Below are 17,726 nucleotides of genomic sequence, written 5' to 3'. Positions count from 1 at the left end.
TCTTTTTTTTAAATTTCATTTATTGTATTATTCAGCTCTGTTTGGTTCCTCCTTATGTTTTGTAACTCTTTATTAAACTTCTCACTGTGTTCATCCATCCTTCTCCCAAGTTCATTTAGCATTATTATGGTCATTACCTTGAAGTCTTTATTGGGTAGGTTGCTCTCCTTTACTTCGTTTAGTTCTTCTAAGGTTTTTGTCTTGTTCCTTCATTTGGAACATATTCCTCTGTCTCCTCATTTTCCCCAATTCTCTGTGTTTATTTCTATATAGTAAGTAGATCAGTTGTTTCCTGATCTTGGAGAAGTGGCCTTGTATAGGAGTCATCCTATGGGGCCCATCAGCTTACTCCACTCAAGTCACCAGAGGTATATGTGCTACTGGTACCCCATGTGTGTGCTGTGTGGGTCCTTCTGTTGTGGTGGAGCCAACTACTATGGGCACACTGATAGGCAGCACTGACCCCAACCCAGCTGGCTGCCAGGCCCTGCATTGTGTGGTGGCTGCTGGCTCTGTGTTGGGCAGAGCTGGGTCCTGGCATGGCTGGTTGCTCAGCCTGAGTAGTCCCAGTGCTGGTGCTGGCCTGCTAGTAGGACAGGACCAGAAGCCAGGGTGGCAATCTGCAAGGCTTGGGGGAACCTAGGGCTGGTACCCCACCATTGGTGGGTGGGGTTGTATCCCAGTGCAGCTTGATGCATATACCTGTGGGGTTGTTATTTTTATCTTTGTTTCACTATATGTAACATGCCTTTTTTTCTTTTTTCTAGTTACTTTTAAAATTTTCTCTGTCTTAGGTTTTGAGCAATTAGGTTTGATGTGCTTTGATGTAATTTTCTTTATTTCTTATACTTGGGGTTCATTGAGTTCTTAGATCTGTGGTTTCATAGTTTCCATAAAATTTGTAAATTTTAGAGGCATTATTTCTTCAAATATTCTTTTCTTCTCTTTCCTCTTTTTTTCTGGGACTCCAGTTGCACTTCTGTATGTCACTTGAAGTTGTCCCATAGCTCACTCATGCTCTGCTCTTTGCTTGTTTGTTTTACACTCTTTTTTTTTTTTTAATGTATCTATTGCTATGCCTTCACCGGTCTTTTTACCTGCCATATTAAATTTGCCATCAATCCTATTTGATTTATTTTGTTGTCTCACATTTTAGTTTTCATCTCTGTAAGTTTTATTTGTGTCTTTTTTATATCTTCTCTGTCTCTACTTAACTTTTGAATATATGTGTCAATTGTGGGTCAATTTTGATTGATTGATTTTTCCTTTTCATTATGCATTGTATTTTCCTTCTCTTTAGTATGCCTGGTAATTTTTGATAAGAAGCTTGACATAGTGAATTTTACCCTGGTGAGTGCTGGATGCTTTTGTATTCCTATTCTTGAGCTTTTTTCTGGGCCACAATTAAGTTAGGGGAAACAATTTGTTACTTTTGGGTCTTCCTTTTAAGATTTTTTAGACAGGAGCAAAACAGTGTTTAATCTAGGGATACTCATTACTCAGGCAGGTTTCTTTCAATTTCTCTACCAAATACTCTGTGAATATAATGTTTTCCAGTATAGCTGGTGGGAACAGGCAGTATTCTTCACCCCACGAACTCCGATTTCCCTCTAATCCTTTCATATGGTTCATTCTTCCCATAACCTTTGTTATTTTTTTCACCATATAGTGGTTTGTCAGTGATCTGCTGAACACTTGAAGGAGACCCCATACAGATCTCTGTAGTTCTCTCTCTGCTTCTCACACATCTTTGTTAGTTTTTCCTGCTAACTCTGTCTGCCTTGGTCTCCCCTGACTCTCAGTTCTGTCTCCTTAACTCAAGAAATCTGCCAGGCTCTGCCTGGGTTTTCTTTACCTGTGCAGCATCCTGAAAACTCTCTTAAGGTTCTAGGCTGGGGCAATCATAGGACTTACTTGATTTGTTTCCTATCTTTTAGGGATTACTTTCCTTCATTGCCTAATATCTGCTCTCTTGAAAACTCTTGTTTTCTATATTTTATTTTATTTTTTCCTTTGGAAGGGCTTGATTTCAAACAAGTGAGTGAATCCAGTCCCTGGTTTTACATTTTAGCCAGAGGCAGAAATCCTTGGACTGTTGAACTTTTATCACTTTTATGATTATCATTTATGTCTGTTTTATTGAAGTAATTCACTGTTATATTCTTTTAAATTTTTAAATTTGATTCTATGCATATGTTCTTTTTCCAATAGACTTTTTAGATTGGTTGTTCTACTCTTCTACATAGTTTCAACCAGTTACACTATTCTTCAAATTCTGATGTTGCTATGTAGAGTCTTTAGTTTCTCACTGCTTCTGCTATTGATAAAAAGTTCACAAATGATTTATTTCTATTTTAGAAGATGCTTGTTAAGGAAAGTTTAATTTTCCTTTCTATAAAAGATGCTTGGTAGAGATAGTTTATTTAAAATTGTTACATCATTTAATAGATTTAAAGTTGTGTTTTACTATGAAGTTATATTACATTTACAAGTTTTTATTACAACATAGAGAAAATAAGCATATTCACATTTACTCTGATGAAAAACTTACAATGTTCTGACCACTGCTATGCTAACCATCAGCTGCTAATCTTGGACTTATGTTTTGCATTCTTTAGTATTTTATACAGTAAACCACCAGTTACTGAGTATATTAACAACATGAGACCCCCCCCATGTTGTATCTATATACAGATACTCTTATAATTTGGGATCCAGATTACCAGCAAAGATCAGTAATTACTTTCTCCTCTTGACAATTTAGCACATTCCAGTGTAACTCCTGCTACTTTACATTTCCCTCCTCTCTCACTAACCACTTACCAGTCCACAGATTTGGTATCCCTGATTTTAGAATGATAAGTAAGAATTTATCTATTGTACTTATATATAGAGAAATCTGTTTCAAGATTCTCTTTTAACAGTTAACTGCAGTGTATAGGTTTTGTTTTCCCTAATGGTAGGTCATATAAAACAGATTGCAAAGATATTGATGCTTTCATATTTTCAGAAAACGTGAAATGGTATATTTTACTAAACCTTTCATGTTATGTAGTTTCATATATGTATATATATATTTTTTTCATTTTAATTTAGGACTTGCTTTCTCATATGCTACATATGGACCCACATCAGCGGTACACTACAGAACAAGTATTAAAACACTCGTGGATAACCCACAGAGATCAATTGCCAAATGATCAGCCAAATAGAAATGATACATCACATGTTGTTAAGGTAAAACAAACATACTTTTATGCACCTTCTAAATACTTGATACCTAATAAAGCCATTGCATGCCATTCACTGATGACACATATAATTACCTTAAAATATCTTTTTTTTTAAAGGTATCTTAATAGATTTTTTGTTTTGGTTTGTTTTTTTAAATAACAACCATGGAATCTTCTTAACCTTCTTTACCTACTGCCTTACTAATGATAAATAAAAATTTCTTGATTGTATTTGACTTGCTCTTAAAAGACACTGGGACTTGAAGCAGACTAAATGCAAGTTTCATATAGAAACAAAAGATTACTGTTGGTTCCTATGTATTTGGTGAAAGTTTCCATATGTATAGACATTGAACTTAGATTTTATTTATTTTGTATTTTTCATTGAAGTATAATCAGTTTACAATTTTCTATTAATTTCTGGTGTACAGCATAGTGATTCAGATATATATATCTGAATTTCATATTCTTTTTTATTCCTTTTCATATTCTTTTTCATTATAGGCTATTACAAGATATTGAATATAGTCCCCTGTACTGTACCCTAGGACCTTGTCGTTTATCTGTTTTATATATAGTAGTGTGTATCTGCAAATCCCAAACTCCCAATTTATCCCTCCAGCACCCCCATTCCCCACTGGTAACCATAAGTTTGTTTTCAAACCTAGATTTTAAATTTTAGTGTTTTATACATTTATCGGTTGATGGACACTAAGGTGTTTCCATATCTTGGCTATTGTGAATAATGCTGCAATGAACATGGGAGTGCAAATATCTCTGAGGATAAAGTAATTGTGTGTAGGTGTGTGTATGTGTGTGTGTGTATATATATATATATATATATATATATATATATATATATATATATATATATATGGAATCCTATATGTATAATGTACATATATATGAAATATATATAATAGAATATTATTCAGCTTTTTAAAAGGAGGAGATCCTGCCATTTGCAACAACACAGATGAGCCTATAAGACATTATGCTAAGTGAGATAATCTAGACACAGAAAGAAAAAAAAAACACATTATCTCTCTTATATATGGAATCTAAAGAAATCAAATGTGTAGAAGCAGAGAGTAGCACAGTGGTTACTAGGAGCAGGGAGGATGGGGAAATGGGGAGATGTTGGTCAAGGCATAGAAAGTTATATTTATGTAGGATGAATAAGTATAGAGAGTCTAATGTGAAGCCTGATGACTATAGTTAACACTATATTGAATACTGAAAATTTGCTAAGAGTAGATTTTAGGTGTTCTCATCACACACAAAAGTGAGAAGTACGTGTGAGGACAAATTGTTAATTAGCTTGACTGTAGTAATCATTTTACTATGTATATCAAAATAACATGTTGTATGACTTAAATATATACAATTCCTATTAAAAATTAAAATTAAAAATAGTTAAAAGCAAAGTAGATGAGTTATGAAAGGCTGATAAAAATAATACATTTTAGTGTTTAAAAATTCGTGAGAAACATAATTATTGAAATAAAAATATACTAGTAATCAGGTGTTAATTAATCAAGGGAGCATCAATACACAGATAAGGATTCTCAGTTATTTTCCTGGGGGGAAAAGGTTGCATTCTGGTTAAACCTCTCGTGATATACTGTGGAAGTTTTTTTTTTTTTTAACCTCCAGAGATTGTTATTCAATTTGTGATATTTCTCATTGTTTTAGGGAGCAGTGGTTGCCACATACTCTGCTCTGACTTGCAAGACCTTTCAACCAGTCCTAGAGCCTGTTGCTGCTTCAAGCTTAGCTCAGCGACGGAGCATGAAAAAACGAACATCAACTGGCCTGTAAGATTTTTAGTGTTCCTCAGGCAAACTGGATGAAGAGAAAATTAAATGTGTGGCTTTTTGTCTAATCTTATATCAAAGGCATTGTTTTCTGCTACATTACTTGAATATTCTGTTTAAGCTTCCTTTTTTTAGGGGGAGTGAGGTAAAAAACATATGCAGGTCCACAATATTCATACTATGTTGTTTTTCAGCAGTGTCCACTTGTTTATTTAAGTATATAATTGGTGTCTACAAGGTCCTAACAATTCTTCTGCACACTAACTTCTTCCTTTCAAATAAAGTTACTTTAATAGTTTTTCTGGTTTTGTAAAATAATGGTTTGCGGAATCATTACCAAGAATCAAGATGCAAATGTAATAGTATAATTCCAAGCAGTGTCAGTATTTTTTAGCATTAGATTCTGAAAGGATAGATTTTTTTTTAATAAGAAAAACAAAAATGTGTTGTAGAAGCTTGTTATTGTGTACAACCAAAGTTCTCCGTTCATTTGACTCTGTAATTACTAAAATGTAAACAGTAGTTTGGTGCCAGAACAAAAATCATTTGTGCTAATATGTGAACTCCTGTTATGGTTGGTGCCAAAGTTTTACAGAAGAATTAAATCACAGATAATGTGTTCATACAAACCTATATATTATCCATAAGTGGCCTCATCTAGAAATAAAGGTTTCCATAAGGCTTCTGTAAATGTTACATCTAATGGAATTGTAGTACAAGTGAAGAATTTTTTAGCCAAAGGCTTTATATTAGTGTTGTAATCTACTAAATAGGTCATAGTTAAGCCTTTGAAAATAAAGTACATGGTGTTAGCACTTCCTTGGTGTTATGTAAGCTGACTTTCAAGTTAACCAATTGGATTTAATCATCATCTGTCCCGTTTATAATGAACTACACTGTTGTTTTTTAGACTTCATGTGCTTTGAATTACAGTGTAGCATATTAATCTAATTTGAATCCTTTGGTCATATAGTTGAAATTTTACTGTAGTGGACTTGTGGGCTTAGCACACATAATATAATTGTAACACATTTCGGTAAACTTTGGACAATGGTACATAATAGTAATACTTCCATAAGATAAAGTGTCTTTTTAAATAGGCGGTAATATTAATGATCTACATAAAATTTGAACACATTTTAAAGTCTTATTCATTGAAAAAAAGGTCTGGCCAAATTGGTCCTATTATTAAATTTTATGATTCAGAACCACTGCATAGTATGTATTGTTTTATCTAAATTATGGAATTTTTAGGAATCTTTTTGTGTTATTGAAGAAAATACCATTACTACTAACTACTACTGCTGCTGCTGCTGCTACTGCTACTGACAGAAAGAATTCATGAATGTAAACTGGAGGATATTACACTTTTGTTTAGTGAATATAAGCGATCTACTTGTGTGTGCTTTATACACTGTTGTGTATTTTATTTTGCTTAATTCAGAGAGAGAGGTGATTAGTGAGTGCTGAAGTATACAGTTTAGGGAAAGAGACTTGTAACTTGCGTATATAATAAAAGAAACTATACATAATTCTCTTTATAATGTAAGTGATATATATTCCATGCACAAAGATCTGTTTCTTGTGTGTGATGTATAAAAGTATGTATCCTTATTTTGAGGTGTCTTTTTGCAATAAGTGAAAGACACTAAAGAACATCTAATGTTACATAGAAAACATTACTTAGAAGTGTAACTGGGATCATAACTTCTGGATTTTTATGTCCCAGTCTGGCTTTTTATTTTCTCATTTTGCTTTATTACTAGAAGTACTTGCATGTGACAATTTATGTCCTTACATTCTGACTTATTTCCCTCTTGTCATTATCTTGTTTGTGATGTTATGTCTTCTTATCAGAATTGGTATGACAAAGTCAGAGGTATGATTTTGGTGTTCAACTTTTCAGAACAAAGATACTATTTCCATCTATGCTTTTGTATTAATAGAATTAGAGTAAGTGCAGTTGGAAAATGAAAAATGATCACAAAGTAACTTTCAGTTTTTCCATAATCAGTAGTTTTTAAAAGTAGATGATCTTAATTTCTCAATGATTTTTCTTTGAAAGGTTGTGTCATACAGTCCTTTCATGAAAGGAACATTATCAGAACTAAGTAATGAACAGCATGATTCTGTATCACTCAAGTGAGGATTGACAATGTGGAAAAGACACATATATGCTAGTGGATTTCCCAATAATTGTGTGAGAGTTTTCTTCTGGAAAATTCAAATATGGTAGCTTAACAACAGTAATAGGGGGCAACCTATTATAAGGGAAAGCTTGATATTACACCTTCATTCTGTAGAACGAACCCAGGTACAGATGCCTAATCATGTCCATTTTGGCTGAAACTAATTTAGAACAACAAATCAGAAATGAATGAGACAATTTTTGATGGGACTTCTATAAATGCTTAACCAGTAAAAACAAATCCTTTCTATGAGACTTTGCAATACTGTAGTTTCTGATGGATTTGTGAACACTTATTTTGCATTGTTTTTCTTTTTAATTGATGGTTCTTGGTAGTATTTAATGATAGCACAGTTTGGGGTTATTATTGTTCTGGAGAGGAGAGGATATTGTATCTTTTTTCCTCAAAGGGAAAACACCCGGTTTGCCCAGATAGACAGAACTATCTATTGTCCTAAAGCACATATTATCATGAATAAACTCAGGAAACCATTTGTAAGAAAATTAAAGTGTAGTGCTTGTGTTGGTGATTTTGTGGGAAACAATAATGGTTTTAATTCTTTTATGAAAATCAAACTTTAGCCTATTTTCTTAGATTCATGAATGCCTAAACATTGATTTTTGTAATGTATTGCCATTGGTAATTAAACATAGTCAAATATTTTGATAGCACCTCTAGTTAGCCCAAAGGGATTTCATATGTATAGGCAACTCAAATCTTGATGTTTGTAATGTCTTCTCTTTGAAACATCACGTTAAAATAATAGTACTTCCCGCAGAAACTTATTTATACTGATTGAATAGTATTTCCTGACAGTAAGAGGCCCTTCATTTATGAAGAAGGAAAAGAACCACTTACTTTGGCATTAAGATCAACTGAAAAGCTTACGCTTTAAACTAGGCAAAGTATGTCTTTGGTATTCTCTACATTCTCTTTCTCCTGGCTTTCCAGCTCCCACATGCTATCCTACTTGAGTACTTCACAGAGGACTCCATGATTAAAGCTTCCTCCAGAAGGATTCTGTGCTCCAAAAGAACCTCCCACCCTTCTCCTTCCCTGAATCAGAACTTCATTCTCACAGAGCAGCTATTTTCAGCAAAAAAAAAAAAAAAAAAGGCGAAAGGAAAGCTATCTCAAATTAATTCACATTTTTCTGTCAGTGGCTAATAGATAATTGGCATTTTTCAAAGAAGATGTCCATTAATCAGATGAGTTTCTAGTTGCTGCATTTTCAGGCAGTCTAAACAGGTGAGAATAATTTTAAGTTCAGTTATTCTCAGGGAAGATATTTTGGGCAAGAAATTTATACAGTGTACCCTAGGATCAGATTATCAGAAAAATTTGGGTTTTTTTGGTTTTTTTTTTTTGGTTTTTTTTGGTTTTTTTTTTTTTTTTTTTTTTTTTTTGCACAGCTTCCTTGCTATTTCTCAATCTACATTTTCTTTTTAAAACTTCCAAGCTTTTTAATCAGAATGAACTTCACAGTGAACTTCTGTGACAGAATGGTGTGGAGGGAGGCAGTTGTTGTTAAGCCCATATTTATCTGGTATTCTTGTTTATCATAGTACATAGTGCATATAACATAAGGAGTCTCCCTGGCCTCAGCCCCTATTCCTATTTTATTGATAAAGAAACAAGAGCACAGAAAAATTGAATGCAAACCATCAGTGTAGTCGAAGTCTCCAGATCCTTTGTCTAGATTTCAGAACACAGAGAGCCTGTTTATCACAATGTGATTTCTTAACAAGAAAGCAAGCCATATTAAGTACAGATTGGTCAACTACAATTAAACTCCTTTAGAACAATTTCTTACATTTCAAACCTCATTCAGGTATTTTTGGCATGTATCTCAAAATGAATGATTACTGAAATTAACAGAAAATTTCAGTACTGTGCTATCTGCCTTCCTATGCAAGAATGTAGTGTCATTGATAGTGATTATTTGTAAACATATTATACTCATGGATGCACTGTTTCTTGTTTTAGTCATACAGTATAGTGAAGTCCATATAATTTGAATGAAATGATAATGCTTGATCATCTAATATTCAGTTTGGTTGCTAATAGTTGAAAGTATAGTAAGCCCTAAGTTATAAGCAATAAGTTTCTTTAAAATATGAAGAAAAACACAAAGGAAATAATTTTTAAATTACAGAAATTCAAGATTGCTTACTTATGTAATATCCCACAAATTATGTACCTTTTAGTTTATTGACTAACAAGAAATCTTAGCTAAATGCTTAGGAATATATATATATAAATAATATTTGATTTTATCTTATATATATATATATATATATATATATATATATATATGATTGCCACATTATTGTTTTATATTCACATTTCTAAACCTTGTACAATGGAGCTTCTTTGGATGACTATTTTGCTTTCATTCTATTTGTCTAATTACATGAACTAATTTACTCTTCAGAAGATATCTATGATATCTATTAAGCATCTAATTTTATGTGGGACAGTTCTAGAGAATGTGTTAAGTCCTTTAGTTTCTTAATAAATTGTCATAATGTGACCAATTAGATTTATTTGCTTTTTTTCTTTCCTATCAACTAATACTGTGCAGGTGTCACATTTGAGTTCTCTTTTCATATTCAGTCTCTCTGAAATTGAGAAGACTTACAGCAAAAAATGTGTTTTTTTTAGTATGGTAAAATTCTTAACATCATGAAAGCAGTCGAGCAAGAAACGACCATTTTTAAAGTTATATAAGAAACTTTAACTAAATATCCAAATGGCAGCATGGTTTGGAAATGAGAATTTATTTTACATTAAATTCCACAGTACAAAAAAGGAGAATATGGTTTTTCTGTGTTTGATTTTTTTTTGAAAGAGTAAGTAGTGTTGGAAGTTATGAGTTACATAGGGTTTATGCAAGGAGAGCATAGTTTTCTAAAGCCACACTGAAAAAAAAGAAAAAGCCTTGCCAACACTTCTGAAACACTTTGGGATTCCTAAACTTATTTTCTGGTATAGAAAATATATTTGCTGACTTTTTTTGCACTTCTCAAGACAGAAACAGCATTAAGTAGAAGTTGTGTGTAAATTTGATTCATATGTACTTTAAAACTTAAAAGCTACAATTGAAAGAAAAGGTCCCCAATAGTCAGATAACTGTATTGTCTTTTTCTGACTACATTATGAAGTTTATGCCATCATTATTATATAATTATTTTCTTTAAAGCACTGTTCCTTTCGACATTAAAGATTTCATTGTACAACATTTTTCATGTAAGATCAAATCCAGTAGTGCATTCTACGGTGTTTTTGTCCCTCACAGTGCTGCTAAAGAAATGGCTGTCATTTTGAATTTATAACATGCCAAAGATGACATCGAAATTTTATTTATTTTTGTTCTTGTTAAAACTCTGTGGGCAACACTTATCAAGATATCATGTTAAATTACTGGCATTCTCTGGGTATTAAATAAAAAGGCTGCAACTTTCTAACATTTTATATTTGACCTTGCTTGATCATTTATGGATATAAAACTATGTCTACTTTTATAAACACATACATCTACTTTTCATATTTCATTGAAAGTTTCTATAGATTGTTCAGGTGCCAGTTGTAAAAGTGTTTCAAAAGACAATTTGTTTATGCATATACCTTGATATTTCCTGAACTGTAATATTTTCTCACTTTAGGATCACTCTTCTAATGTTCTTATAAGGCAAGGAAGTCAGGAAAATGAAGAGCTTAAAATATTTTTAGGACTTATCAGGAGAATGTATTTGCCTTTAAGTTAAGATGGTAACTTAACCTTTTTTGCAGTAAAGACAAATGAAAATCTTAATCTTTAAGTATTGGAAAATTTATTTTAAGCTTAGAATCAATTAGAATAATAGAAATTCTACCCCCAAAAAAGCAATCATACATTTATAGGCCATGTTAGGTGATAGCAGCTATGCATACACATATAGAAATTTAATTTAATATGAGGTTCAGAAATACATCTGGAGCCCGGCAGTCAGAATCTCCATGTACCTCTTCTGTTTTTCTCAACTTCTTATATAGGATAGACCTTAGTGCAACTTTGGAAAGTCTGCAAAAATTGCTTTCCCACCAGCCACCTCATTTTCATCTCTCTTCTGCTTTTTCTTCTTTCATATTCCACATCTCCCCAAACCCTTAGTAAAATATCTGATCATTATTTATACATCATAATACTTAAACAACGTCTTCCACTAAGGTATTACTTCATTCTGCATTTGCCTTTTAAACATTAGCTACCGAGATAAGGAATGCATTTTTGTTGAGTGGGGCCCTAAAATAATTTAGTCCTACCAGGCTAAACCTGATTTAATCTTCTTAGGTTGTCTTAGAGGGTAGGGTGAGGGGTAAAAGAAGCAGACCACAATTTACTTCTCTTATGATTCCACCAGTTCCTTCCTCTTTATTTGGAGAAATAGATTGAAAATGTTGGGGACCTATTTTTGAAATTAGAATTTATGTTCTTTTTACTGCTGGCTTTTTTTTTTACTTTTTTTTTTTATTGAGTTATAGTCATTTTACAATGTTGAGTCAAATTCCAGCGTAGAGCACAATTTTTCAGTTATACATGAACATACGCATATTCATTGTCACATTTTTTTCGCTGTGAACTACCACAAGATCTTGTATATATTTCCCTGTGCTATACAGTATAATCTTGTTTATCTATTCTGCATATGCCTGTCAGTATCTACAAATTTTGAAATCCCAGTCTGTACTACTGGCTTTTTCTTGAATTAGAACCTACTCCATTCAAGCCTACAACAGCCTCTCTTCCTTTATCTCTCTTTCGTCATCCCTGTTCCTCACCTCATTATGTAAGCACAGGTTAGGAGCCAAGCGTGCCCTTTCTCTTGTGCTTCAAGACTCTCAGATACATTTGTTATATTTTCTGTACATAGATATTTTAGATTTTCTTTTAGTATTTTTAAGTAAGCTACTGTATTTGACTTCTGATTATTCAGATTCTGACAAAAATACATTATCTTTGTTAATAGATGCATTTTTTACTTAACAGATGTATATTGTGTTCTTGTGCCAGACACTAATTTTATCCACTCTTCTTCTAAAAGAGATTCAAGGTTATTTATAGTAACAGACATGTATGTAGTAAGGCTGTTAAAATTGAAACACAAAAACAAAACTGTGAAAAATGATAAGAAAAGCATGCTGAAAGCCAGGGCTAACAGATAATATAATTGAGCATTAAATTTAGCTGTGAGCTTCTTGTCAGGAAAGACAAGAAGAGAAATGCAGCAGATTATATAATTATGTGACAAGAAGCATGCCAATTCTGCAAGAGATACATTTTTGCTGATGCTAACATTTTAAAAGTATTTAACATAAGATAATCTTTTACATGGGGCATTGAACTAAATAATGTCTTTAATCGTGGTATTGCAGCAAATCCATTAGGAACCTTTTTAGTTTCAAGTGTTAATACCTAACTCAAACTGACTTAAACAAAGGGGATTTGTTAATTGGATTCATGTCTTAGGCAATATCATGAGGATATTTTTCTCCATGTTTCAGATCTATTTTCAGTGCTGGCCCATGCTCAGACTCTACATGATGGCAGGATGGCAGCAACAGGTCCAAAGCCTGCCTCCTCTCTCATGTTTAGCTCCTGGGACTAGAGTCAACTCAGTAAGAAAATACTTGAACAGGAAATGGGAAGAGGAGTGATCCCTCTAATGGAAATTGATGTAACCATTATAAGGTCAAATTGATGCAGCATAGCAAATCATGTCCGCTATTCTCCTTTTGGCTACCCAATATCCCTCCCATATACACACTTTTTTAAAATGCCTGTGTCTACATAAAATGCACATACCACTCTTCCCCAAAAAGAATACATAAATTCTCATTCACTTAAGTAATATACTTTCTTGACCATGAACTCCAGGTGATGTGCAGGTAGGGGTGCTGGATGACTTATGACTAAGTTTTGTTGTTGCTCTTTAGTGTGGTTGTTTTTCATTTGAGATTCATTTGGGTTTATTTGTTTTAATTTCAATTCAGCTTTAGCCCCCTCTTCCCATTCTTATCATCTAAGAACTTATTTGAAATGCAGATTTGCACTCTTACTTCAGACCTACTGAATCAAAAACTCTGGAGTTGGGACCTGACAATTGGGGGTTTAACAAGATAATCCTTTAGGCAATCTGATACATGCTCAAGTTTGAGAACCACTGGTTTAGGGTTGAATAAGCACAGGATTTTATCTGTGAAGCCTGGGAACTCAGATTTTATGGCACCTTTAAAAGTTTAGCATACTTTCAGTTATTTTCATTTGCTGAACACCATGAATTAGTAATCAGACCCAGAGAGTTTCTTGAGTCATAATCTTTGAACATAGAATATATCCTGGGAATTTCCATTTGTCAACAAAAACTTCATCCCTCCCACTGTCAATTCAGTGTCCTCCATTTTGATCTCTGACCATCCAAAACAATAACCTCAGTGAGGAGGCATAATAGGGATAATTGTTGCCTTTTTCAGAAAGAGAGCTCAAGAGCTCAGGAACAGGAAATATTTTAGAGAGGCCTAGGGATTTTGTTTCTCTAATATTCCAATTTTATCTCCCATTTTTTTCCAACACCCTACCCTTCTGATCATTAATTTAACCTGGAGCAGGAGAGTTGGCTCTCCTAGCCTTACCAGGATCTAATACTACATGATACTCAGCCATTCCAATTTCTGGTTAAAGGAAGAAAGGTATTTCAGGAAGACTGGATTTTCTTCCCTCTTTGCTTTCAAATAAGCCACTTTTAGCCTCTGTTTTTTATAGGACCTTATCCAGAGTGAAAAGAAGTAACTGTCATGCTCCAAAATCCGAAGCTTTTCATATCTAGTCCCTTAACTTTGCAGCCTTGATAGGTTCATCTTTTTGAGTCTTAACCTAAAACAGGTGAAGTTTTAACCGTCTCTTTTGCCACTACATAACAAAGATTGCCAGTCAGCAGATATTTGGTCCTGTCCAAAATGTCCGTAAAACATACTGGTCCTGTCCACAACACCCATAAGACATTTGGTCCATGCCAAAAGGTCCTTGAAATTTGGTTCTGTCCAAAATGTACCTTAGTATATTTGGTCCATGCCAAATCATTTTGGACAAGACCAAATAAATCAAGGAACTTTTGGTGTAAACTAAATATCTTATGAATGTTTTAGACAGGACCAAATGTCCTGCAAGGAGATTGCCAATTTTCCAGCTCAGGAGAGAGGAATCCTTAGTCTTGTACCTTTGCTCAAGTCAACCAATTCTGTATTTTTGGGCTCTCTCACTTGAAAACTGTACTTTCTGTTAACAGTTTTGTTTGCAAGTGACAGAAAACTCATCTAAAACTGGCTGAAATGAACAAAAGATACATATTATGTCGTATAACTAGAAACTCCAGAGGTAGACCAGTTTCAGGGATTACTAGATACAAGTTCTAACAATGTTGTCAGAACTCATTTTCACTCCATCTCTTGACCCTGCTTTCTTCCATGGGGGTTAATTCTCAGTTCTCACATGAGGGCAAATTGTCTACAAAGTCTCCAAGCCTCTTTTGTTAACATCCACTAGGAGACAGCAGCAGTGCTAAAGTCCTGGCAGAAGTAGGGTCACTGGGTTAAATATAAGATGCCTAGTTAAATTTGAATCTCAGATAAACAATGAGTATTTCTGTATATGTCTCAAATATTACAGGAGACACTCTCATACTAAAAATTAACTGGGCATCCTGTATTTTATTTGCTAAATTGGTAAGCCTGGACAGAAATCTTATTTCCTATCATTGGTTCTAAATAGGTTACTTGCTCACCTCCAAATTAGCATTATGGCCTAGTGAGTGTAATGATCTGAATGACCCAGCCTGATTCATATGAACACCTCTGTGGCCAGGAGGGGACTCCACCAGGAATACATAGATGGAAAGTGAAAAAAGCATGGTCTAGAGGCAGATCAAAATCAAGGTATGGTTACCAGAAGGTGAATGGTATTAGGCAGCAAAAACAATAGCTGTTATTCATAAGGGTGTTTCTTTTACAGTAGTTTCCCCTGTCTGCAGTTTTATTTTCTTTGGCTTCAGTTACCTGTGGTCAACCACCATCTGAAAATATTAAATGTAAAGTTCCAGAAATAAAGAATTCATAAGTTTTAAATTGTGCACTGTTCTGAGTAGCATGATGAAATCTTGTACATCCTGCTCCATCCTGCCTAGATAGTGAATCATCCCTTTGTCTAGCATATCCACACTGTATATGCTACCTGCCCATGAGTCACTTAGTAACCACCTCAGTTATCAGATAGACTGTCATGGTATTGCAGTGCTTGTGGTCAAGTAACCCTTGTTTTACCCCAATGGGCAAGAGCAGTGATGCTGGCAATTTGGATATTCTCTTACTGTGCCTAATTTATAAATTAAACTTTATCATAGGTATGTATGCATAGGAAAAAAACATAGCCAAGTATAGGATTCTGTATTTGTGGTTCCACACATCCACTGAGGGTCCTGAAACATCACCAGCAGATAAGGGGGGACGACTGTATCAACCTATAAAAGATGATAAAATATAACCCATAACAATGAACTACAGTGAAGTATTTATTTGGGAGCTAACCCAATAAAGTCCAGGTTTAAAATGTTCTAGTATGAAAAAAAAAAAGGATGATAGCATGTCCTTTATCTTCCTTAAATATTATGTCTCTTAGCAAAGCTTTTGATAAGAAGTAGACATCAGATAATTCAAGGATATACTCTCAGAAGAATTTAGGGAGTTCTGATATTCTTTGTTGCTAATTGTGGACAGTTAATATTCAGTCTAATTTGTGTCTCAGTAGTGTTGCAAAATGGGAAAATATACCAGCTGTTAAAAGTTTTCCAAATATCAGTTAAGCAACTCTAAGGCTAAAGTGCACAGAAAATTCACTTTTATCTTTTTTCCTAACCTTTGGATTGTTTGCTCTTTTCAATGATTAGCACTAGCAGGAAGTACCTTAATCTCTCATTCAAATTCTTGTATTGTCCTTCTGCTGGTCACTAAGCCTCTGATCTCTTAGCCCATAATGCTATCATCAACCAACTCCACCTTAGCTAAGATGTGAGCCTTTCTGTTCGTACTTTTTATCCCATACCTTATGTAACTGATGATAAGTGGCAGTGATTTGGAACTTATCTGCCTGAAATGATGGTATACTTTATTTTCAGACAGTTGTAATTATTAGGAAGTTTTCATTATATTGAATCAAACAATGCTTCCCTATAACTATTCTACGCGTTAGTCTTCTGGGTGAAATTAGGATCAACAAACAATAAATATACTTTCTCATCCAAATCACTTAATCCTTTCAAGTATTTAAAAATAATGTTTGCATTGTTCTCCTCCACCCCCACTTTAGGTCTTTACTACTTCCCTGGCTAAATATTACAGTTCTTTAGATTGTTCCTTATATGACAATTTTTTTTTTCTGTTTCTTTACCAGCACAACCACTCTTCCTTGACCTTCTTAAAGTATCTGTTTCAGGAGTAAGTACCCAGATGTGCCCACTACTAATTTTGTCTAGATTCTGTACTTCCGTTGCAGAGTAGAATGACATTAAAGTTTTTACTGGTTAGGTCAGGTTTTTAGCTTATATTTGGCAGTGGTAGGATTGTTTTTCTTCTCACAAACTACCTTCTAGTCAGGTTGTCTCCTCCTCCTCCTTAGTCTGTAGTCATACAAATGGTAAATCTAAGACCTTACTTTGTAATATACTTCGACTTCCTCCAGGTTCACATTAACCCTTCAATTTTTTTAACTAGATGTAGAAATACATAATAAAACTATTATTCAGCCCATAGTTATGCACTTTTTTCACTAAGGTGTAGAGACTTTGTCAAATGCTATGCTGAAATCGAGATCCACAATTTCTACAACTCTGACTTTCCAACTCTAACAACCCTATTAAAAGTAAATTAGCGTGACTTGTTCTTAGTGAACAAACTCTGCCTCCCAAAGACCCGTACTTTCTTATTAAATGTGTTATATTTTTTGTTAAATTATTTTTGAACACTGATAGGGATCTAAAGTGTACTACTAGTTTATGATTTCTGGAATCCACTTCTTCCTACCTTTTTAAATACTCAGACCATATTGACAACTCTTGGCTTCTGTTAATTTTCTTGTTTTCCATAATTTCTCTTATTTTCTCTAATTTCTCATGGATTACTGATAATTTTGTCGTCACATCTGGAAGTTATTTTAGTGCCAAGGAATGTAAATCACTCGAGGCTTGAGGCTTACATTTATTTAGGTACTTTTACGTGTTATCTTTATTTTTTTTTCATGTCTCCATAACTACGTTTAACCTCAGCTTCCCAATGCAAAGCTTATTCTCTTTGGTGGACAAAATGGAAACAAGATGTGAGTTAAGCAATTTTGTTTTCTCACCATCATTTCTTAAAATCACAAAATCTTCCTTTAACTATGTGTCTCTCTTTTACTTTTT

At 33.7% G+C, this 17,726-nt stretch overlaps 1 protein-coding gene across 8 annotated transcripts in view; it reads left to right on the top strand.

Moving 5' to 3' along the window:
* Positions 1-8,354, top strand: part of RPS6KA6 (ribosomal protein S6 kinase A6) — a 151,094-nt gene extending 142,740 nt beyond the window's left edge. For 7 of the 8 annotated variants that reach the window (XM_032474770.1, XM_032474769.1, XM_032474771.1 and 4 more), the window contains 2 exons: positions 3,097-3,237; positions 4,929-8,354. In XM_032474770.1, the coding sequence (XP_032330661.1) occupies positions 3,097-3,237; positions 4,929-5,054 (267 nt within the window). In that variant the 3' untranslated portion in view covers positions 5,055-8,354. The remainder of the gene's footprint in view (positions 1-3,096; positions 3,238-4,928) is intronic. The other variant, XM_032474774.1, reaches the window with a different exon arrangement.
* The last annotated feature ends 9,372 nt before the right edge of the window (positions 8,355-17,726 follow it).

This window comes from Camelus ferus, chromosome X (assembly GCF_009834535.1).
Source record: "Camelus ferus isolate YT-003-E chromosome X, BCGSAC_Cfer_1.0, whole genome shotgun sequence".
Lineage (NCBI taxonomy): Eukaryota > Metazoa > Chordata > Mammalia > Artiodactyla > Camelidae > Camelus > Camelus ferus.
The sequence above is the reverse complement of the archived record's forward strand: the minus strand, read 5'-3'. Positions and strand labels throughout refer to the sequence as shown.